A 21,393-nucleotide genomic window follows, 5' to 3' on the forward strand; every position below is an offset into this window, starting at 1 on the left:
GCCATACTACCCTGACATATGGGTCCCCAAGCACCTAATCAGAATGAGGGAGCGATTTGTGTAGTACTTATACACATCAAGATAACTCTAATGAAGGAAGAGAGTGACTCTAATTTGATAGAGTAATATTAAGTACGTTCCCTATCCAATGGAATGTAGTAAAACTTATTGGGTCAATACACCCTCTTGTCCTCAAGCTCCTGCAATGTGGTCACTGTCCTTTTTAGCTGCAGAACACTGAGGCTACCTTCAAAACTGATAGAAAACAATCCTTAACTGACCACAGGCAGTTACCACTGAACATCATACAGCTATTTCCTTCCCAGTATTAGGGTTGGGAGTCAAACTTGCTTTTTGTATTGCAGTACAAAGTTTACCTACCATGTCTTTGATGGGCTATTTAATAGTGTACACTCAGACACAATTTCTCATTGTGGTGATTTTTTTAATGAATTAAAGATGGCAGGACTTTCTGAATAGTGAGTTTAAATATGAGTAAATAATCTTGTGATGCAAATTTTCTGATTTTTTTGTATATTTCTTACATATGTATTTATATATTGTATTAAAGGAACTTTATTTAGGATGCAAAGCTGAGCAGTGAAATTAGGAAATGGCAGATATACAGTTGTCCATGCAATTTCAACTCAGCTCTCTTTTAATCAGTCTTGTCCACTGTAACATGGATTTGAATTTCAGTACACTGTGGTGTCATAACAAGCTTTTTGTAACTATTTCAGGTAAATGTAATCACAGATTATAGAATGTATCAGTGGGCCTCTAAGTGAGTCCCTGCCAACTGAGGGAGCTTGACACCAGTTGCCTTGGGGCTGCTAGCTTTATTGTCTTTTTAACTAGGTATCTGTCACTTGCAAATAGGTGAACAGAGGTTTTGGGCCTGAACCAGTGAATGAATATTTCCTGTTAACACTACCTGAATAGTAAACTCTTATTATTTATAATTTGCATTGTGGTAGCATATAGTGGCCCCAGTCAGGGATCAGGATTTGCACATATTAAATAGATCAGCATTACATCTCTGAAAGCAATGTGAGCTATTTAAGTGATTCTGTACCTGCTAAATTAATTTATATTAAGCAATAAGTTAATTTTGGAAATTATTAAAAGTCAATGCAAAGATAAAGATTTCGATAACCACAAGAGACATGTTTTGTATAATTATTCTTATGATTAATCATTTCTATTATAGGACAAGACAAATAATGATTCAATAAAGCACAACATTAAAATAGGAAGAAGGAAAGAACATAATTTGTGAAGGTTTCAGAGTTATGCATGCTGCTGTTTTCCTGGGTTTTGAAGTTATTTTAGAGTCAGAAATTATGTAATTGAGCTGGATCAGAAATGCCTATTGTGGAAATGAAATCATATGATTTGACATATATAGGGCCTGATTTAAAAAAAGAAGAGTGTGTATAATAAGATGCACATAAATTATGCATAAAATTAGGCAATTATTCATGAAAATTAGGTGTATGCATGCATAAATGGCCAGCTAAGCATCTCACACACAATCGCAGTAATTTTGCACACAAATTGCAAACATTTTGAAAATGAAGTCCATAAGGAGTTCAGTGTCCCTGTGTGAGAAGGTAGTATTTGATCTTTCTGGGCTGTAATTGAGTGAAATCTACATTTGATGGAGGTCAGCATAAGAACGTATGAAAAAATAAAATAGATATAGGGTAGCAGTACAGGAGATGTAATATAAAATTAATTTATAATTTATCTCATGAGTGACAATAAAGCACTGCCCTGCATAAGCCATGATACACAGCTGCGCCCCCTAGATGTAGTTCCAGAGCAGATTTTGTGAGACACAGTGGCCAGGTCTACATGGGCAGTGTTTATCGACAGATGTCACTGTTGACAGAGAAACCTTGGCAGTACCTCTGTTGACAGATAGAGTCTACACACAAAAGCAGATCGAAAGAGCAACCTGTTGTGTCGACAGAGAGCAGCCAGACAGCCATTCCTTCTGTCGACAGAATAGCTGACTGGAAGCTCTGTAAACAGGGCTGCCTGGGGAATTGGAAGTCCTCACAGAGGTGTTATACTTGATGGGGAACAGGGACAACATTGCTGACTGAACAGCTGAGTTTTGTTGACAAACCCTTGAGTTTTTTAATCTTGTAGATGTTTGGTGAGTTTTGTCGACAGAAGCTGCTGGATATATGCGGCCAGTTTGTCACCAAACTTACTAGAGTACAAGGAGCAAGCACAGTCCCACACATACTTTTGAACCCATACTTGTCCCACTGTACTGGGCTTTCTTCCAATTTGTGGCCAGGGCATAGGAGGCAAGATCATGAGGCCACACCCTTCCTGTCCTGTTTGGGGTGGTATGTGTTGCATTGCAGTTGCGCTGTCATGCTTATAGCTGTGATTGTCCTTGATTCTTCCCTGTAGGGGAAGGAGAGGAGAAAGTCTCCTTGAACCCTTCCTTTCACACATACAAGATCCAGGGACTGCCTAGCCTGAGTTTGGAGAACTCCTGTGTGGTCAGTTAGATTCACATACTCTTAAGGGTAAAGGATTTGTAGCTCTATATTTCATGCCTTTCCTAACCAGTGGGTGATTCATAGATTCTAAGACCGGAAAGGACCATAACGATAATATAGTCTGGCCTCTTGAATAAGCAAGGCATTAAAAGTTCCCCAGTATAATACCTAGACCATATCTTTTTCAGGAAAACATCCAATCTTGATTTGAAAATTGTCATTGATGGCGAATCCACCACAACCCTTGTTGATTTTCACTGTAAAAAATGTACAGCTCTATTTCCTGTTTGAATTTATTTAACATCAGCTTGTTTAACATCAGCCATTGGATCGTATTATACTTTTCTTTGCAAGATTGAAAAGCCCGTTATTAAATATTTTGTTTTCCCCGTACATATTTGTAGACTAATCAAGTCATCCCTTAACTTTCTCTTACTTAGCTAAATAGATTGAGCTCATTCAGCCTGTCAGTTTAGGGCATGTTTTCTAATCCCTTAATCACTCTTGTGGCTTTTCTTTGAACTGTCTCCAATTTATCAACATCCTTCTTGAATTGTGGGCCCCAGAACTGGACACAGCAGCAGCAATTGTACCAATGCCAAATGCAGAGGTAAAATAACCTTTCTACTCCTACTCAAGAAACCCCTTTTTATGCACCCCAGAATTTCATTACCTCTTTGACCATAGCATTGGGAGCTCATGTTCAGCTGAATATCTGCCGTGACCCCCAGATCTTCTTTCTGCATCACTGTTTCCCAGGATAGAATCTCCCTTTCTGTAAGTATGGTGTATGTTCTTTGTTCCTAGATATCTTCATTTACATCTCACTGTATTAAAATACATATTTTTTGCTTTTGTCCATTTTATCAAACAATCCTGACCACTTTTATTCACTGACTTATTCTCTTCATTATTTACCGCCCCCCCCCGATTTTTATGGCATATGCACACTTTATCAGTGCTGATTTTATATTTTTAGCCAAGTCATTGATAAAAAAGTGAAATAGCATAATGCCAAGAACCGGTCTCCACAGGACCTACTTGATAACAATTTTCCATGTACAGTTTCATTATGAGACTTGTCATTTAGCCAGTTTTTAATCCACTTCATGTGTGCCACATTAATTTTATATTGTTCCAGTTCTTCAAGTGCTTCTTCACTTCAGTTCCAAGCAGGTATGTGCACGCCCATCTGCAAAGCCATCCCTAACAACATGCAAAATATGTAGCTGTGTATGGCACAATAAAGTTTGGAGCACCAAATTGCCCAAAATTCTGTGGTGCCCTAGGCATCTGCATGCTGCATTTTTGGGGTGGTGTCAGCTTCGGTGGCCAGCCCCATCACACAGCCAGCCCTCCTGCAGGCTGCATTCAGCAGGGTGGGTGCAGGGCTTGGGACACCTCCATGCTCTGCCCCATCCCACCCAAAAACTGCTTCCCCCAAACCTTCTCCCTTGAGTGATGCAATCTGAGGGAATAACCAAGGGGCCTAGCAATCAGCATCGGGCTCAAGCCCACCCCACACTCACTGGCAGTGGCAGAAAATGGAGCAACCCAGTGGCCCCAGCCTGCTCCACTTCACCAGCTCCCAGCCATGTCACTCTGCTTCCTGCCACTAGCGAGTACAGGGCAATTCCATCCCTTCCTCCAAGCTCCCTCTCCAAGAACTGCAGACTGGCACAGCCCCCATGATGGACATTGTGGTTCCCTTGGTCCCTTCCTATATTCCTTTACTGCTTATTAAAATAATCACATATATGAACAAGACCTCGTGGCAGACCTTGGCCTTTGTGCCACCTGCCACCAAGTGCAACTAATGCAGATACTTTGTGCCCTCCAAAGGCTATGAACATTTATACACTTGCCCACAGCCAAACTCGCTGATGGTGGATGCCATGAACAAGAGTGAGAGGCAGGCTTTCCAAAAGATGCTGAAAACCTGTACCTATGTGAGTGGAAAATATATTCCATGGGGACTGCAACTCTGTAGCTCCATCCAGCTGGCTATAGTCAGCAGGTACACCTACAATACCTGCTCGACAATGGCTAAGTTTGTGGAGCTGCTCCCCCAAGATTTCCAGGATGTGTTCTCAGCTTTCGTTGAGGAGGGCAGGCTGGTCTCCATGGCATCGCTGCAAGCAGCACTGGACTCCGCAGATGCTGCTACTCAAGTCATGGTCACAACTGTAGCCATGACAAGGGGCTTGTGCCAGCAAGTATCAGGTTTCCCTTCTGAGGTCCCTTAAACAATCCAAGACCTAGCTTTCGAGGTTGGGACTTTGTTTTCAAAGAAGACAGACTAAGGGCTAAACAGCCTGAAGAATTCTAGCGCCATGCTCAATTTACTGGGCCTCTATGCACCCTTCACTTAGCAGAGGCACATCAAACCACAGCCCACTCAGGGAATCACTTTGCAAAACTGAAAAGATGACTCCAGAAGGCATAATTAAAGCACCAGGAGAAGGCCTCATCAGCCTTCTGGACAGAATTTGGGACAACCAAAGACCTCTTTGGGCTTTAAGCCTACCCTTTGAAGGCACAGTTGAGGATAATGTACCATACCTGTCATTGGATCCACTCCACTTTACCTTCTCATCCCAACTGTCTCCTTTCTGTTGTGCATGGTGCAGTATCACCTCAGGCTGCAGAGTGATCTGCAACTGCAATTGTAAGCTACGTCTACACGTGAAGCCTACATCGAAGTAGCCTATTTCAATGTGGAGACATCGAAATAGCCTATTTCGATGAATAACGTCTACGCATCCTCCAGGGCTGGCAACGTCGATGTTCAACATCGACGTTGCGCAGCACCACATCGAAATAGGCGCTGCGAGGGAACGTCTACACGCCAAAGTAGCACACATCAAAATAAGGGTGCCAGGCACAGCTGCAGACAAGGTCACAGGGCGGACTCAACAGCAAGCCGCTCCCTTAAAGGGCCCCTCCCAGACACACTTGCACTAAACACACAAGATCCACAGAGCCGACAACTGGTTGCAGACCCTGTGCATGCAGCACGGACCCCCAGCTGCAGCAGCAGCAGCCAGAAGCCCTGGGCTAAGGGCTGCTGCACACGGTGACCATAGATCCCCGCAGGGGCTGGAGAGAGAGCATCTCTCAACCCCCCAGCTGATGGCCGCCATGGAGGACCCGGCAATTTTGACGTTGTGGGACGCAGATCGTCTACACGGTCCCTACTTCGACGTTGAACGTCGAAGTAGGGCGCTATTCCGATCCCCTCATGAGGTTAGCGACTTCGACGTCTCGCCGCCTAACGTCGATGTTAACATCAAAATAGCGCCCAACACGTGTAGCCGTGACGGGCGCTATTTTGAAGTTAGTGCCACTACTTCGAAGTAGCGTGCACGTGTAGACACGGCTGTAGAGAAGGAATACTCCATCCGATTCTGTGCCCTCCCAACCCCCCCTTGCATCACTTTTCAGGGACCCTTCTCACAAGCAACTCCTTACCAAGGAGGTGCAGTCACTCCTATCTATAGGGGCAATGGAGGAGTGGGGCCTCAGGTCCATTCTGGACCTGTGATAACTCAACAAGTTCATAAAGAAGCTCAAGTTCCACATGGTCTCGCTGACCTCCATTATCCCTTCTCTAGATCCAGCAGGCAGGTATGATGCCATCAACTTGAAGGACACATTTTCATATTGTAGTCGCCCAACTTCATAGGAAATACTTAAAGTTTATGCTGAATGTATACCCGCTTCTAGTTTATAGTCCTATTTGGCCTGTCAGCAGCACCTCAAGATGTTACCAAGTGCATACTAGTTGTTGGTGCATTCTAATGCAGGTAGGAAGTAAAGGTATTCCCATACCTTTGCAACTGGCTGATCAAAAGCAGGTCCAGGACCCAAGTGGATGCTCAGCTCTGATTCATCAGAATGACCTTTGAAAGCCCGTGTCACCTTCTAAATGAAGCGACAACCACTCTGTCCCACCATCCAGAGGACAGAGGTATAGGGGCTGTACTGGACTTGGCCCAAGCTAAGGCATACTTGCTTGAAGTGAGGTTTCAGCATCTGATCCTTATCATTCAAGGCCTCAGAGAGTTTCCCACCACCATGGCAAGAAACTGCCTGAAGCTCCTAGGACTTATGGTTGCACTTATGTGGTGCAGTGTGCCAGGCTCAAGCACAGACTGCTTCAGCCATGGCTGGTGTCAGTGTAACACCCAGCATGTAACTGCTTGGAAAGAATCATGAGTCTGCCTTGCCCACTGCTCAATTCCCCCCTGTGATGGGTAGACTCTTAAGAGGTTTACTCATGGATCCCCTTCACTGCTCCACAGCAATCCCTGTCATTCATGATGGACACGTCAGACTTGGGATAGGAAGCTCATCTGGAGAACTGCAGGACTCAGAGTCTCTGGTATTAGGCCGACCTGACTTTCTACATCAATGTTAGAGAGCTGAGGATGGTGCACCTGGTATACCAGATCCTCCGAACACACCTAACAGGGCACAGTATATCAGTTCAATGGATGACACAACAGCAGTGTTCTATATTGTCAAATGGGGCCATATGCTCTTTTCCCCTGTAAAGAGAAGCCCCATGCTGTGGAACTTTGTAAATGATTAAATGTACCTGCAAGCATTGTACTCCCCTGGGTTACAGATCAAGCTGGCAGACCACCTCAGTGGATCTTTTCATGGACACGAGTGGCTCTTCATCCTGTCATAGTGAATTCAATATTCCAGAGGTGGGGCTTTCCTCAGATAGACCTATTCACTATGTGACACAACAAGAAGTGCCAGCTGTTCCACTCCTTCCAAAACAACAGCCTGGGCTCCACTGTGGATGCAGTCCTCTTCCCAAGGGGAGGTTGTCACCGATATACTTTTCTGCCCATTCCACTCATTCACAAGATATTCCTCAAGATCCAGAATGAACAATCTCAGGTCACATTAATAGCATGAGCTTGGCCCTGTCAGCACTGGTACACATCCCCCCAGACATGTCCATGGAGAACCCAGTTTACCTTACCACTCTTCCCAAACCTTTCTGATGCAAGTCCACAGTCATCTCCAGCATTCAAATGTCAATTAGCTGCACCTTACAGCTGAACTCAGTGCAGATTTGCTGTTGAAATCAGGTTGAACAAGTCCACATTGGCTTCAGGAAACCCTCTACAAGAGCCACCTACCTCACCAAACTGAAGAGATTTTCAGTCTGCTCATCACAGCATCAGTTCTCCTTGACACAAGCCTCAGTGCCACTAATTCTAGACTACCTCCTGCATCTGAAACAGTAGAGACTTTCAGTTTTGTCAGTTAGATTTCACTTAGCCTCAACATCAGCCTTCCACCCAGCACAGAGAGCCACTTTGTGTTTGCAAACTACATGGACAATTGATTTTAAAAGGCTCAACAGACTATATTCTCACATCTGCCACACTGTTCCTGCCTGGGACCTCAACCCGGTCCTTTCCAGGCTAATGGAACCACCATTTGAACCATTGGCAATGACCTCTCTGCTGTCCTTCTCTTACAAAGTGGCACTCCTGGTAGTAAATTTTAATGGAATTTCAATCTTTCACATTAGCCTTGATTATTTTCTCCCAGCAGCAAAAACAAAGATACCCAGCCTCAGAATGTATTTTTACAAAAGTGGAATCTGAGGCTGAAATTTAGAGGTCTTACATTCTGAATGAGATTGTAGAGTGGAAAGATCTACGGTGTTCATATGTTTTTATCAGTAGCTTGATACATTTGTATGGCATGAATACTTATCTACTTGATAATTCTGGGCACGATTGTTTTACTATTGGGAGATACTACCTGAGAAATTGGCACTTTTTTTGGCAAGATCCATTTCCAAGATACTTATTATGGTTAAAAAGAGGTAGCATATCCAGATGTCTTTTATTAATATATTCACAAAAAGTTACCAAAGCTAATTGTTATTAATATATTGACTGTAAGTTATTAAAGCTAATAAAAACTGAAAGCTCTGCTGTTGCAGTAGCAATGTAGCTATGATTGTGATAGCGAGTTTACAGTTTTTAAAAAATAGGCACTGCAGTAAAAATATAAAAATAAGAAAGCATGAGGAAAATTCATATTGCCATCTGCATATTTCATGTGTTAACAGCATTGCCAACTTTTGTTTAGCAAACAGATCATCCCAATGTAAAATTACTAAGAAAAAAATAGTAAATTGGGCATATGCTTCTAGTCATACGATCGAATAGTGTACAGTAAATTTTCCACATTTGCAAGCTTAATGTTCACAAATTCAATTATTCGCAGGTGGCCTGCTGCCACTTCCCAGAGATCCGCTGGGGAGCACCAGTGGCTGCTGTTTCCCAGGGCTCCAGGGCAGGAGTGCCATCAGCTGCTGCTTCCTCAGGGTCCCGGGTAAGAGCGCCAGCAGCCGCTGCTTCCCTATGGCCCCAGGCAAGAGCACTGGCAGCTGCTGCTTCCTTGGGGCCCTGAGGCAGGAGCACCAGCAGCCTCCACTTCCCTGGGGCCCCAAGACCCCGCGTTTGTGAAAATCAACATTTGCAAGGGTTCTGAACACGGAGCCCTTGCGAATGTTGAGACCCTACTGCATACAAGCCTATCAGAAAAATAATTAAATTCTGAGTTATTTCTGCTGTTTATAATACTACTAGAGACAGAAGTATTGATATTAACAACAAGAAAAAAGGAGAATGAACATCAGGATAGGATAAATTAGAAATCCACCCACTTTTTAGCATCCCAGAGAATAATAGGTATAAACCTGAAGCTGTAGAAAGAACTGTCCAGACATGTTTGAAGGAAGTAATACAGAGTCCTATCAGTCCCTGTTTTTTTTTTGTCTGATACTTAAAAAAAGAGATACATTTTTCCCAAAGGGCATCACAGCAAGTTGGTACCACAGAAAATGTACACATTTTCAGCATGAGAAACTCAGAGCTTTGCTGGGTATCACTGCATTTCTGTGCCGCATCCAATCCAATTTCTTTTTTCAGCGTTCAGATCAGGAAAAATCAGGATTTTAGTATCTTTATAAATGTTAGCAGCTGCTTTCATTATTTTTCTTTCTGCCAGATATTAGACAGGGAGATGATAAAAATGGCATTTGCCTATATTGTCCTTATTTCACGATTTACACGTGGCTCTGTTTACTGATGGTTTCCTAGAATAGTAGATAGGAATTCTTTTACAAGTAGGATTTCAGGATCAAAGTTATTTAGGAATCCTACAAGTCAATATGCCAAGAGTTCACTTGATTTCTATTATTTCTGCCCTTCTTTGCATCACAGAATTATGGTTAATAAGAAACTTTTCAACTCTGGGTTGATTCTTCTGCTGTCTTTACCCTCTTAGTGCCCAATTCTGATCTCATCTATGCCTGTATTAATCAGGAGCAATATAATTGATATCCATAGAGTTGCATTAGTGTGACACTGGTGTCAAGGAAATTTCAATCGTACAATCATAAGGTTGGAGGAGACCTCAAGAGGTCATTGAGTCCAACCCCCTGCAAAAAGCATGACCATTTCCAACTAGATCATCCCAACCAGGGCTTTGTCAAGTCACCAACTCCCTAGGTAACCCATTAGCCGTGTCTACACTAGCCCCAAACTTCAAAATGGCCACACAAATGGCCATTTCGAAGTTTACTAATGAAGCACTGAAATGCATATTCAGTGCTTCATTAGCATGCGGGCGGCCGCGGCGCTTCGAAATTGACGCGGCTCGCCGCCGCACGGCTCATCCCGATGGGACTCCTTTTTGAACGGACACCGCCTACTTCGAAGTCCCCTTATTCCCATCTGCTTTCATGGGCAAAGATCTGCTACAGGTATCATTTGAAAATCTTAGAGAGGAATCTTGAAGATCAAGTAGGAAAACAGATTCCCCAATGCTAGTGTTCTGAAAGAAGCAAAGACCACCAGTATAGATGCAATGATCATCTGTCCACAACTTTGCTGGACTGGTCATGTTTTCTGGATATCAGGCTATCGTCTCCCAAAACAGGTCCTGTTCTGTCAGCTGAAAGAAGAGTACTGTAATGTAGGAGGGCAATGGAAATGTTAGAAGGTCTTGCTGAAGGATAATTTAAAGAAGTGCAATATTGATATTGACATTGACACTTGGGAGACAGTCACCTAGGATTGCTCAAAATGGAGAGAAGTCCCACATGGTGGTGTTCTGCATTTTGAACTTGCTCATCAACAAGCTGAGGAGGTCAAGAAGCTCAGGAGGAAGGAGAAACTGGCTTCCAGTCATGGTCAACAACATCCTGCTGTAACTGGAAACATCTGTCCCCACTGTAATAGAATTTATGGTTCATGGGTAGGCCTTTCAGCCACCTGAGGATACACAACTCTCATGGAAAATGACCATACTTGGCAACAAGTGATTGACATCATCCCTACCCTCCAGAGTGTCTACCTCTCCCCCAGGTTAGTATGAACTTGCTGAGGGTGGAAGCCATCCTATCATGCGGGTCATTAATAAAGATGTTGAACAAAGCCAGCCTCGGAGCCAACCTCTGGGACATTCCGCTTGATACTGACTGCCAACCAGACATTGAGCCCGACAATCTAGCCAGCATTTTGTCCATCTTGCAGTCCATTTATTCAATCCCTACTGCTTTAACTTTCTGGCAAAATACTGTGGGAGACTGTATATAAAGGTTTGCTAAAGTCAAATTATATCACATCCACCACCTTCTGCATATCCAAAGAGCCAGTTACCTCATTATAGAAGGCAATCGGGTTGGTCAGGCATGACATGCCTTGGTGAATCCATGTTGGCTATTCCTGACCACTTTCCTCTCTTGTAAGTGCTTCAGAATGGATTCCTTGAGGACCTCCTCCATGATTTTTCTGGGGATGGTGGTGAAGCTGAATGGTCTGTAGTTCCTGGATTTTCCTTCTTCCCTTTTTTAAGGATGGTGACTACATTTCCCTTTTTCCAGTTGTCTGAAATTTCCTCCACTTGCCACAAATTTTCAGAGATAATGACCAGTGGCTCTGCAATCACATCAGCCAACTCCCTCCACACTCTGGGGCTATGCTTAGATTACAGGGATTTGTCAGCAGAAGTGTGTGTCAGAAGATATCTTGGGACAAAACTTCTGTCGACAGATCACGTCCAGACCCCAAAGCGGATTGAAAGAGCAATCCACTTTGTCAACACGGAATGTCCAGACTACTCAGAGGCTCTACCAGCAAAACAGCTTCCCAGAACCACAGCAAATAGGATTGCAGGTCACCAGTTTCTTTTAGTAGCCCCAGTGAGATGTGCCCTAATAGGGACCCCCACAGACACCTGCTCCCTGCCTATGTTGGGCATGTGCCTACCTCCTCAAGGGACAGCACAGCTTGAGCAGGGCTTTGCATCTTTCTGGGAGACACAGCTCAGTCCAGGGAGACATGCCACCACAGCAGCCCTCAGGCTTGTTCTGGCCTCACACAGAGATGCTGCTGCAGCAGCTGCTGCACCTTCTAATGGCCATCTTCCTCTTTCTCACAGAGGGTGAGCCCAAGAGCATCTGCGAGGACCTCACCTGGCTGCAGGATGGTCACTCTTGCACCCACCCCCCAGGGGCACAGGCAGATCTGGAAGCACCACACCAGTTCCAACTGGTGGGATTGGCTAATCATGGGGCAGTGGGATGACCAGCAGTGGCTCCAAAACTTCTGAATGTGGAAGACCACCTTCCTGGAGCTCCGTGCCTGGCTTGCTCCTGCCCTCCGGGGACAGGACACGCAGTTGCAGCCTGTCATCCCTGTGGAGAAGCATGTTGCAGTTACCCTTGGGAAGCTTGCTACCCCCAACAGCTGCTGCTCAGTGGACAACCAGTTTGGCATGGGGAAGTCCACCGTCAGGGCCCTCCTCGTGGAGGTAAGACACTCTTGGGCTGCCAACCCTGCATGTGGGGAAGTGTCCTGCCAAGGGGAACCCTTGAGAAGTGGGGTTGGGGGTACGAGGGGTGGGATTAAGGTAGGGGGAAGCCCTGTCCCCAGGGCACCATGCTATCCCACCCTCACACAGCCCTGCTGCTGGGAGAGTGGGCTTATGGGGGGGGGGGACCTGGAGAGCTCGGGGGGGATGGGAGGGGGACAGGTACCCTTCTGGGGCCCAGGGACTCCCTCCCTCAGTCCCTGATGTGTGTGTTTGATCCCCTCCCTCTTCAGGTCATGATGGCCATCAACACCATCCTGCTGCAGAGGGTCACCCCAAGGGAGATGTGGATGAAATCGTGTACCGATTCTCCATCCTGGGGTTCTGAAACTATGTTGGGGCCATTGATGAGACCCACATCTCAATCCATGCCCTGGAACATAGCGCAGCCAAGTACATCAACTGCAAGGGATACTTTTCAATGTTGCTGCAGGCCCGGGTTGACCACTGTGGCCAGTTCAGATAGTTACACTGGGTGGTTGGGCTGGGCGCACAATGCTCATGTGTTCTGCAACTCCAGCCTGTGCTGGAGGCTGGACATGGGCATGTTCATCCCCCATCACGAGCTCGTGATCAGGGACATTCAGATGCCACTCTACATCATGGGGGACATGATCTACCCCCCCATGCCCTTGCTGATGAAACTGTACACTGCCCAGCTGGACTCCAGCCAGGACCTGTTCAGTGGCTGCCTCTACCAGGCCAGGATGCAGGCTGAGTGCACCTTTGGCCGCCTAAAGGCACATTTTAGTGCTTTTTCACAGGCCTGGATGTGGGGGAACACAACGTCTACCATGTTGTCATGGTGTGTTGTGCCCTGCACAACATTGTGGAGGGGAAGGGGAAGGGGAAGGTCTTCCTCCTGTGGTGGAGGGCGGATGCTGGCTGCAAGGGCTGTGCATATGAACAGCTGGGCACAGCTGCCATCCACCAGGCCCATCAGAATGGGGTGCAGATTCATGAGGCCCTAGGGACAGCTTCACCCATGGCTCCCCATAACACTCCCTGTGGCACTCCCAGTGGGGGCCTTGTGCCCACAGCCCTACCCCCTCCCCACCATGACCCCTCCTTTCACCCCCTCACTCTCCACCCCTGTTCAATAAAGAGAACGTGTGGTGAACAAATAACTATTTTAACGAAACAAGGAAAAACACACTGAAATGTAATAAAAAGCTATTTACAAACAGTGCTGTGAAAGCAACTGTTTACACTGGGGGACTTGGGATGGGGGACTTAGACAATGGGGGCTTGAGACGGGGGTGGGGGGCCTCATGGAGAAGGTAGGAGGCCGTGACCCCAGGGGGAGCAGGACCTTGAGCAGTGGCATCCTTGGGATCCCCTCCCACTGTGGGTTTGGAGCCCCTGTCAGGGATGGGATGAGGCTGGGATCAGGGGGAGCTGTGAGTGGGGAGGTTCTTTGGCGTTGTTAGGGTGGGAAGCGGGAGCAGGGGCATTAATGGAGTCTGGCTAGGCAGGGGGAGCAGGGGCAGTCTGGGGGCAGAGGGGCCTGGTGAGCAGGGGAGGCCTCGGGTTGGGGGGGCAGCCCTGGCTATCTCCCACTGGAACAGGTTGAGGACACCCGGCAGGAGGGTCGGCGGGGGCAGGGCAGTGTGGGCAGGGGTGGGGGGGGGTGGCATCTGCAAGTGGCTGGACTGTCATGTACCACCAGGCATCAGTGATGGTGTCAAAGCAGGACATGAGTTGGTCCCAGGCCCAAGACCACCATGCCACGTCAGCCCACAGCCACCACTCCATGATGAGGCATTGTGGTCCCACTGGAAGTCCTCATGGATGCACTAACAGCCCTTCTGGCTGTGTCCACGGCCTGGCAGCGAGGAGGGAATGGCTCAGCCCTCAGGTGGTGTAGGTCCAGCTGTAAGGAAGAAAACGAGGGGAGATGGTGAGTCATTCATGCAGTGCAGCCCCTGAGCCGCTGCCCCCCACCATAACCACTGAGCAACACCCCCGGGCCCTTCTCAAGCAACAGCCTCCTGGGCTCCTGAGGGCCTGCCCTGGAGCATCAGGCAGCATCCTGGGCCTGGATATAGCCCTGGTGCAGCTTCTTAACTTTTGTCCGGACCTGCTCCATGCTTGGGGGGGTGGGGGCATGTGGCCATGTTTGGCTAGGGTATTGGCCATTCTCACATACATGGGGGTGTTGCAGCACTTGGTCTTCAGGTCTTGGAGGGTCTCCTCCTCTCACCACGGCAACGTCTACACGTGAAGCCAACATCGAAATAGCTTATTTCGATGTAGCAACATCGAAATAGGCTGTTTCGATGAATAACGTCTACACATCCTCCAGGGCTGGCAACGTCGATGTTCAACTTTGACGTTGCGCGGCACCACATCGAAATAGGCGCTGCGAGGGTACGTCTACACGCCAAAGTAGCACACATCGAAATAAGGGTGCCAGGCACAGCTGCAGACAAGGTCACAGGGCGGACTCAACAGCAAGCCGCTCCCTTAAAGGGCCCCTCCCAGACACAGTTGCACTAAACAACACAAGATCCACAGAGCCGACAACTGGTTGCAGACCCTGTGCATGCAGCATGGATCCCCAGCTGCTGCAGCAGCAGCCAGAAACCCTGGGCTAAGGGCTGCTGCCCACGGTGACCATAGAGCCCCGCAGGGGCTGGAGAGAGAGCATCTCTCAACCCCTCAGCTGATGGCCACCATGGAGGACCCGGCAATTTCGACGTTGCGGGACGCGGATCGTCTACACGGTCCCTACTTCGACGTTGAACGTCGAAGTAGGGCGCTATTCCTATCTCCTCATGAGGTTAGCGACTTCGACGTCTCGCCGCCTAACGTCGAAGTTAACTTCGAAATAGCACCCGACGTGTGTAGACGCGACGGGCGCTATTTCGAAGTTGGTGCCGCTACTTCGAAGTAGCGTGCACGTGTAGACACAGCTCACAGGTCCAACAGGGCCTGAACCTCAGCCCTGGTCCAGGAGGGGGCCCACCTCTTCCTGCCCCAGCTTGGCTCCTGGAACCCCTCAAGGTGGTCCCTCTAGGGCCCTGGGGGCTGTGGGCTGCCATCAGAGAACACTGGCTGGAAAGGAGTGGTTGTGAGAGCATTTGCACAGCAGTGTGTTGGTCTGCTGGTTGCATGCTCTCAGCTTCCTGCCACAGGGTTTCCTGGGCTCCCTCTGGCTTTAAGAATGTCCAGAGGCAGGAACCATAGCATGCTGCTTGCTGTGGACAAGGTGTCCCGCAGGCACGTGCATGCTGCCCTGGAGGCCATTTCTGTTGACAGAGGGCCCCCTGAAACATTCAGACCCATGTTTTGTCAACAGATCTCTCTCAACAGAGGCATTCTTCCTCATGGCAAGTGGGATACGGCTGTCGACAAAAGCATTGCATTGAACAGAATGCCCTTAGGAATCTGGATGCGCCACGGTTTTTTCGACAAATCCCTCTAGTCTAGACATAGCCTTGGATGTAATAGATCTGGCCCCATGAAGTGTGCATGTCCAGATTTTCTACAAAGTTCTTAACCTGTTCTTTCTCTGATGTGGATTACTCACCCCCTTCTCCCCATGCTGTGGTGCCCAGTGCAGTAGCCTGGCAGTTCACCTCTGTGAAGACAAAGGCAAGAAAGCATTGAGTACTTCAGTTTTTTCCACATCATGTTTCACTAGATTGCCTCTCCCATTCAGTAGGAGTCCCACACCTTCCATGACCACCTTCTTATTGCCAATATTCCTTTAGAAACCTTTCTTGTCACCTTTCACATCCCTCGTTAGCTGCAATTCCAGTTGTGCTTTGGCCTTCCAGATTACGCTCCTTCATGCAAGAGCAATCTATTTATACTCTTCTCTAGTCATTTAACCAAGTTTCCACCTTTTGTAAGCACCCTTTTTGTGTTAAAGCTCACCAAAGATTTCACTGTTAAGACAAGCTGGTCGCCTACTATATTTGCTTTTCTTATTGAACATCAGGATGATGTGTTCCTGTGCCTTCAGTAATGCTTCTTCAAAATATAGCCAGCTCTCCTGGACTCCTTTCCCCTTTATGTTAGCATCCCAGAGGATCATGCCCATCAGTTTCCTGTGGGAGTCAATGTCTGCTTTTCTGAAGTTCAGGCATCTGTGGATCTCCTTGACTGGAAATGGAGTTGCAGGTGTTCAGAATCTTTAAAAATCAGGTGCTCTCAATCTGCACATGGTTCAGATAAGTTGAACTGTTCCATAGTTCAGTGGTTATAATTTTTTCTGTTTGCTACATCCTATGATATCTCAGTGTCAGAGATTCCCTGGGTGGCATAAAGCCAGCAAAGCAGCCTTCTTTCATCCCTTCTCAGTTACCCCGTCCTTGGGGCAGTTGAGAATTGAGGTGGCCCACAATGTAGATTTGGGCTACTACATTTCAAACTATGGCTCAGCTGCAGTGGTCTCCCCAGGGTCCCTTCACCTGCTGGAGATTTCTGAAGCTCAATATGATATGAGCGCGTCCCACACCTACCTCCAACAGGGCTGCTGTGTTTGCTTAATGTCATCCAGGGAATTATACCAGAAAAAATAAATAGTTGTTGCTTTATGTACTATAATCCCTATTTTACAGAGCTATAGGGTTAAGAACTTATTTTTTCAGAGGTGCTAAGCATCTGTAGATCTCCTTGACTGGAAATGGAGTTGCAGGTGGTCAGAAGCGTTAAAAATCAGGCCATAAGTCACTTGCTCAAGGCCTCAGAAGAAATCCATGTCTGAGTTGTGGTTAGAACACAGGGGTGTCTGGTTCTTTGTCATCTGTTCACACTCTGCCTCTCTCAACTCCGCCCAATGAACGAATTTTACTATTTGTAACAGAGTATTTTTCAGGTTAGGTGTATTTATATGCTGTAATTCAGAGTTATACAAACAATCACTTGAGTTTTCAAATATTCATGTTCTTTTTGAGGTAAAATACTGATTTCGTTTGTAAATATCTTAAGATTAAAAACATACATTTGACTTTAAAGTAATGGAGATTTCCTCCTGTTCTGATTGAACTAGTGCTGTTGCTGAAGCTGAAGGAATTGAGCCATTAATAAATGTCCTGAGTGCTAAGAGAGATGGTACCGTTGCTAATGCGTTTACAGCACTAACAAACATGGCCACCCAGGAGCCATTGCGTCTCAGCATCCAGAGTCATGGTATTATGAATGCAATTGTAGAACCACTGCAGTCTACCAACAGCCTGGTACAAAGTAAAGCAGCACTTGCTGTGGCTGCACTTGTTTGTGACACTGATGCAAGAACTGAGGTAAGTCTTATGTTACCTTTTAACTGCTTTGTGGATATTTAAAATAAAACTGATGTTTGTGTCTTACTGACTCTGAGGCCAACACAAGTCTCTGAAAAACATCCTTTATTTTATATAAAGTTAATTTGGTATCTCATTCAGCACTTGGAAACACTGAAATATAGAGGACCCTCTATCCTTAATTTCATTGGTGTAGATGTTTGTGAGCCTAATGGGCCAAGTTCACCTTTAGTGAAGCTCCAGTGATTTCAGTGAGCTTTCATCCCTATGAAACTTGACCCCCAGCATTCAGAAAACATTAAAAATCATTTATCCCCCTAACAGGACCTTTAGGAAGCTCAGATGTTTCTCCTGCTGTTCTGTTGTGCCCTTGTGCACAGTGATTGACCCTCTGTTAGGAGAGATGGACATGACTCTTGTAAACATAATTCAAGAGATGATCATTAATCCTTTGGTCAGTGGGACCCAGATATTGAACCTGTGAACCTGTGCCACCTCTATGTCAGTGGCCTTATTTTGACTCTTCGTGCATATACCCCATAAACTGGAAACATTCTGAAGGGTAAAGACATCTGGTCAGGTCAGAAAACATGGAGGATGGTCATTTATTTATCTGTATGTACATATTTAGAACTTATTTCCCCTTGAAAATTGAATGACTGATGTTCCCAGGAGTATTTGAAAGCCGTACTCAAGCACCCCAGGAGAGAGAGTGTCAGTGAGATTATATGTACATACAAGACAACACAAATTCACATACATTCTGATGTAAATTAATTGCCAAAAGGGCCAGAAGCTATTAGATTTTGTGTGGCACCTGTGGGTTTGGAGTGTAGAAATAGGCTTAGGGTTGGAGCATGGAATTGGGATGACGAAGGAGGTACAACTTCAGGTGGGGGGTGGGCTCCGGGGTAGGGCCAGGGATGGGATGGGGCTTGGGATGTGTTAGGAGGTTCAGCATGCGGGGTCTGGTTGGGAGTTTGGGTGTGGGAGCAGGGTCAGGGCTGGGTGGAAGTTGGAATGCAGGTGTGGGTGCAGGGTGCACCTGAAGTAAGCACCTCCAAGTAAGCACCTCCAGCTGAGACGTGCTTACTTCAATTGGCTTCTAGTTGGCAACACAGCGAGGATAAGCCAGGAACCCTGCCTGCCCTGGCTCTGTGCTGCTCTGCTCCCCCGAGGTGGCTAGCACGTCTGGGCCCTAGGTGGAGGGGTCAGGCTGCTCTGTGCGGTATCCACTGCCCGTGCATGCAGGTCCCACAGGCACTAGCCCTACAGCTCCCATTAACTGTGGTTCTCAGCCAATGCGAACTGCAAGAGCACCTGCTTGGGGTAGCGGCAGTGTGCAGAGCTTCCCTGAACCTCTCTTGCCTCGGTGCTGCAGGTGCTTGCTGGTGAGCCAATGTGGGGTAAGAGGATGCTGAGGCTGGGGACCAGTGTCCAGCTCCTAGTGCACAGACTTGCCATGGGCCAAATGAAATGAATCAGCAGGCTGCATCCAGCCTGTGAGGCCCTCCCTTAGCCCAGTGCCCTGACCTGCAGCCCCTGAAGTCCCTTTGTTTATCTGGCCCCAGTTGCCAGGAAGTGTCAAAACTCTGAAAATGTACAACTCTCCATAGCATACTTGGTATGTCCATTCTGTACAGTTTTTAGAATATCAACTGATAATTGTTCAAGAGACCAGAGATAGAAGGGGATGTGTGTTTTCCCAGCCCATCCTTATACTTCTTTTGATAGCCTAACTGGAGTGTGAAATATGTGCAGGAAACTTGTATGTAGATATTCTCCCAGTCCCTTCATCTACCTACATAGCAGCTCTTCAGGATCTGTATGTTTCAGAGGGGCTTGCACAAACCTTCCTCACTGGGGTGAACATAACTTTACATGACCAAGATTTTTGTATCTTTTTTTAGTTAAGAAATGCAGGTGGACTTGAACCACTCGTTAAACTGCTACATTCTAAGAACGATGAAGTCAGAAGAAATGCCTGTTGGGCTGTTATGGTTTGTGCGAGCGACGAACTAACAGCAGTTGAACTTTGCAGGCTAGGGTGAGTAGAAGTAGTGCCAGCGGGTAGAGCGGGTGCTTTGGGTGAAGATGCTAACAAAGCAGCTGTTTGTATATTTTTGATTTTATACCAAAATTAATTGTACATTTCTTCTAAATAAATTATGTCTTAACATTTCTCTCAGAAGGGAAGTTATAGATTCTACACATCAACTGTAATGGAAGAAGATAGCTTGAAGTGGGACCTGTGTACCTGAAGCTATGGAATTATTCTCAGAATTGTCACTATTGATTGAATTTAATAAAATTCTCAGAGGTGTAGTGGTATTAGTCTGTAGATCCACAAATAACAAGCAGTCCTGTGGCACGTTAAATACTAACAAATGTATGAGGTAATGGGCTTTTGTGGATAAGACCCGCTTCCTCGGATTTTAAAACTGTGCATTTTAAAATCTGAGGAAGTGGGTCTTATCCACAAAAGCTCATTACTTAATAAATTTGTTAGTCTTTCAGGTGCTACATGACTGCATGTTATTCTGAATAAAACTTTAATTTTGAAGATAAACTTAGGGGCCACCATGCAAAGGACACGTACGATTAAGATTAACACTATGGTCCAAATTCAGGCATGATATGAGGAAGTGCAACCCCATTGAGTTCAAAAGAATTTTTATGTATTAAGATGTATACAGAAAAGTGCCTATCCAAGGCTCTGAGTGTCTTTGTCTTACATAAAATATGATCAAGCAAATGCCACCAAAATAAATGTAACAGTCTCCCTAAACCAACTACACACCAAAGGATAAAATCCAAACCCTAAAACTTCACCCAGAAACCAACAAGCAACCACTGCAGCTTCCATGGAACATTACTGTAATGTGCTCCTGACAAAAAACTTCATCTAAACAATGAGATTCAACAGCCTGGTGAGCTGCAGTCTCCAAGTTGATTTAAGGTGTAACTCCCCACTGAATGCACCAAGGTAAATTTAATCTCAAGGTGACAGGGTACAGAGGACAGCCGTAAGATTGTCTTCTGATGGCTGCAATCTCCTGACTGGATATAGATGAAAAAAATGTTCTGATCACTTCAGATATATATTTTTCCAATGGCATCTGGGGATGCTGCAGTAATCCCAGACTGCAAATTCTGACAATGAATGAAGGGAAGATGTTGTCTTTGTTGTATTTTCCGACTGCTTGCCCCATACTACTACCATGACTTCTGCCTGACTTGGATTGAGCATCAGCCAGTTTGCCCTCATCCTTGCACATTCTCAGCCAAATAGTGGTAAGGAAGTTGATACCACTGACTGGATCAGATTAAATATGTGTATAAGGCCTTATCCAAAGCCCGTTGAAGTCAATGAGAATACCAGCCATAAAAGCTTTGGATTCAGCACATCAAACTGAGCATCTTGAGTATACAGTACTGTACCCCACACTTCCTTTAATTTCATAACATTAAAGAGGGAAGTGGGGCAAGAATTCCCTATCAGAGAGTCATTTGGGCAGAACGATTACCAACAGTTAATACCGTGAACCTCTCTGACAGGTGTGAATGAAGAGCAGCTCTGGTGACTCCTGCAGAGGTGTGTCAAACACAATATTGACAGCCTATGAAAAGAATGGCGAAAGTCATGGTACAAGTTCAACCTCTTAAATCCAGAATTCTCTCATCTAGCAACATCTGTCATCCAG

General features: G+C 46.2%; 1 protein-coding gene across 1 annotated transcript in view; it reads left to right on the plus strand.

Moving 5' to 3' along the window:
- Positions 1–21,393, plus strand: part of ARMC3 (armadillo repeat containing 3) — a 204,011-nt gene that overhangs the window by 136,098 nt on the left and 46,520 nt on the right. Inside the window, exons 16-17 of the mRNA XM_074984870.1 lie at positions 17,440–17,689; positions 19,600–19,736. Coding sequence (XP_074840971.1) covers positions 17,440–17,689; positions 19,600–19,736 — 387 coding nt within the window. The remainder of the gene's footprint in view (positions 1–17,439; positions 17,690–19,599; positions 19,737–21,393) is intronic.

The sequence above is a fragment of the Carettochelys insculpta genome, chromosome 2 (assembly GCF_033958435.1).
Source record: "Carettochelys insculpta isolate YL-2023 chromosome 2, ASM3395843v1, whole genome shotgun sequence".
Lineage (NCBI taxonomy): Eukaryota > Metazoa > Chordata > Testudines > Carettochelyidae > Carettochelys > Carettochelys insculpta.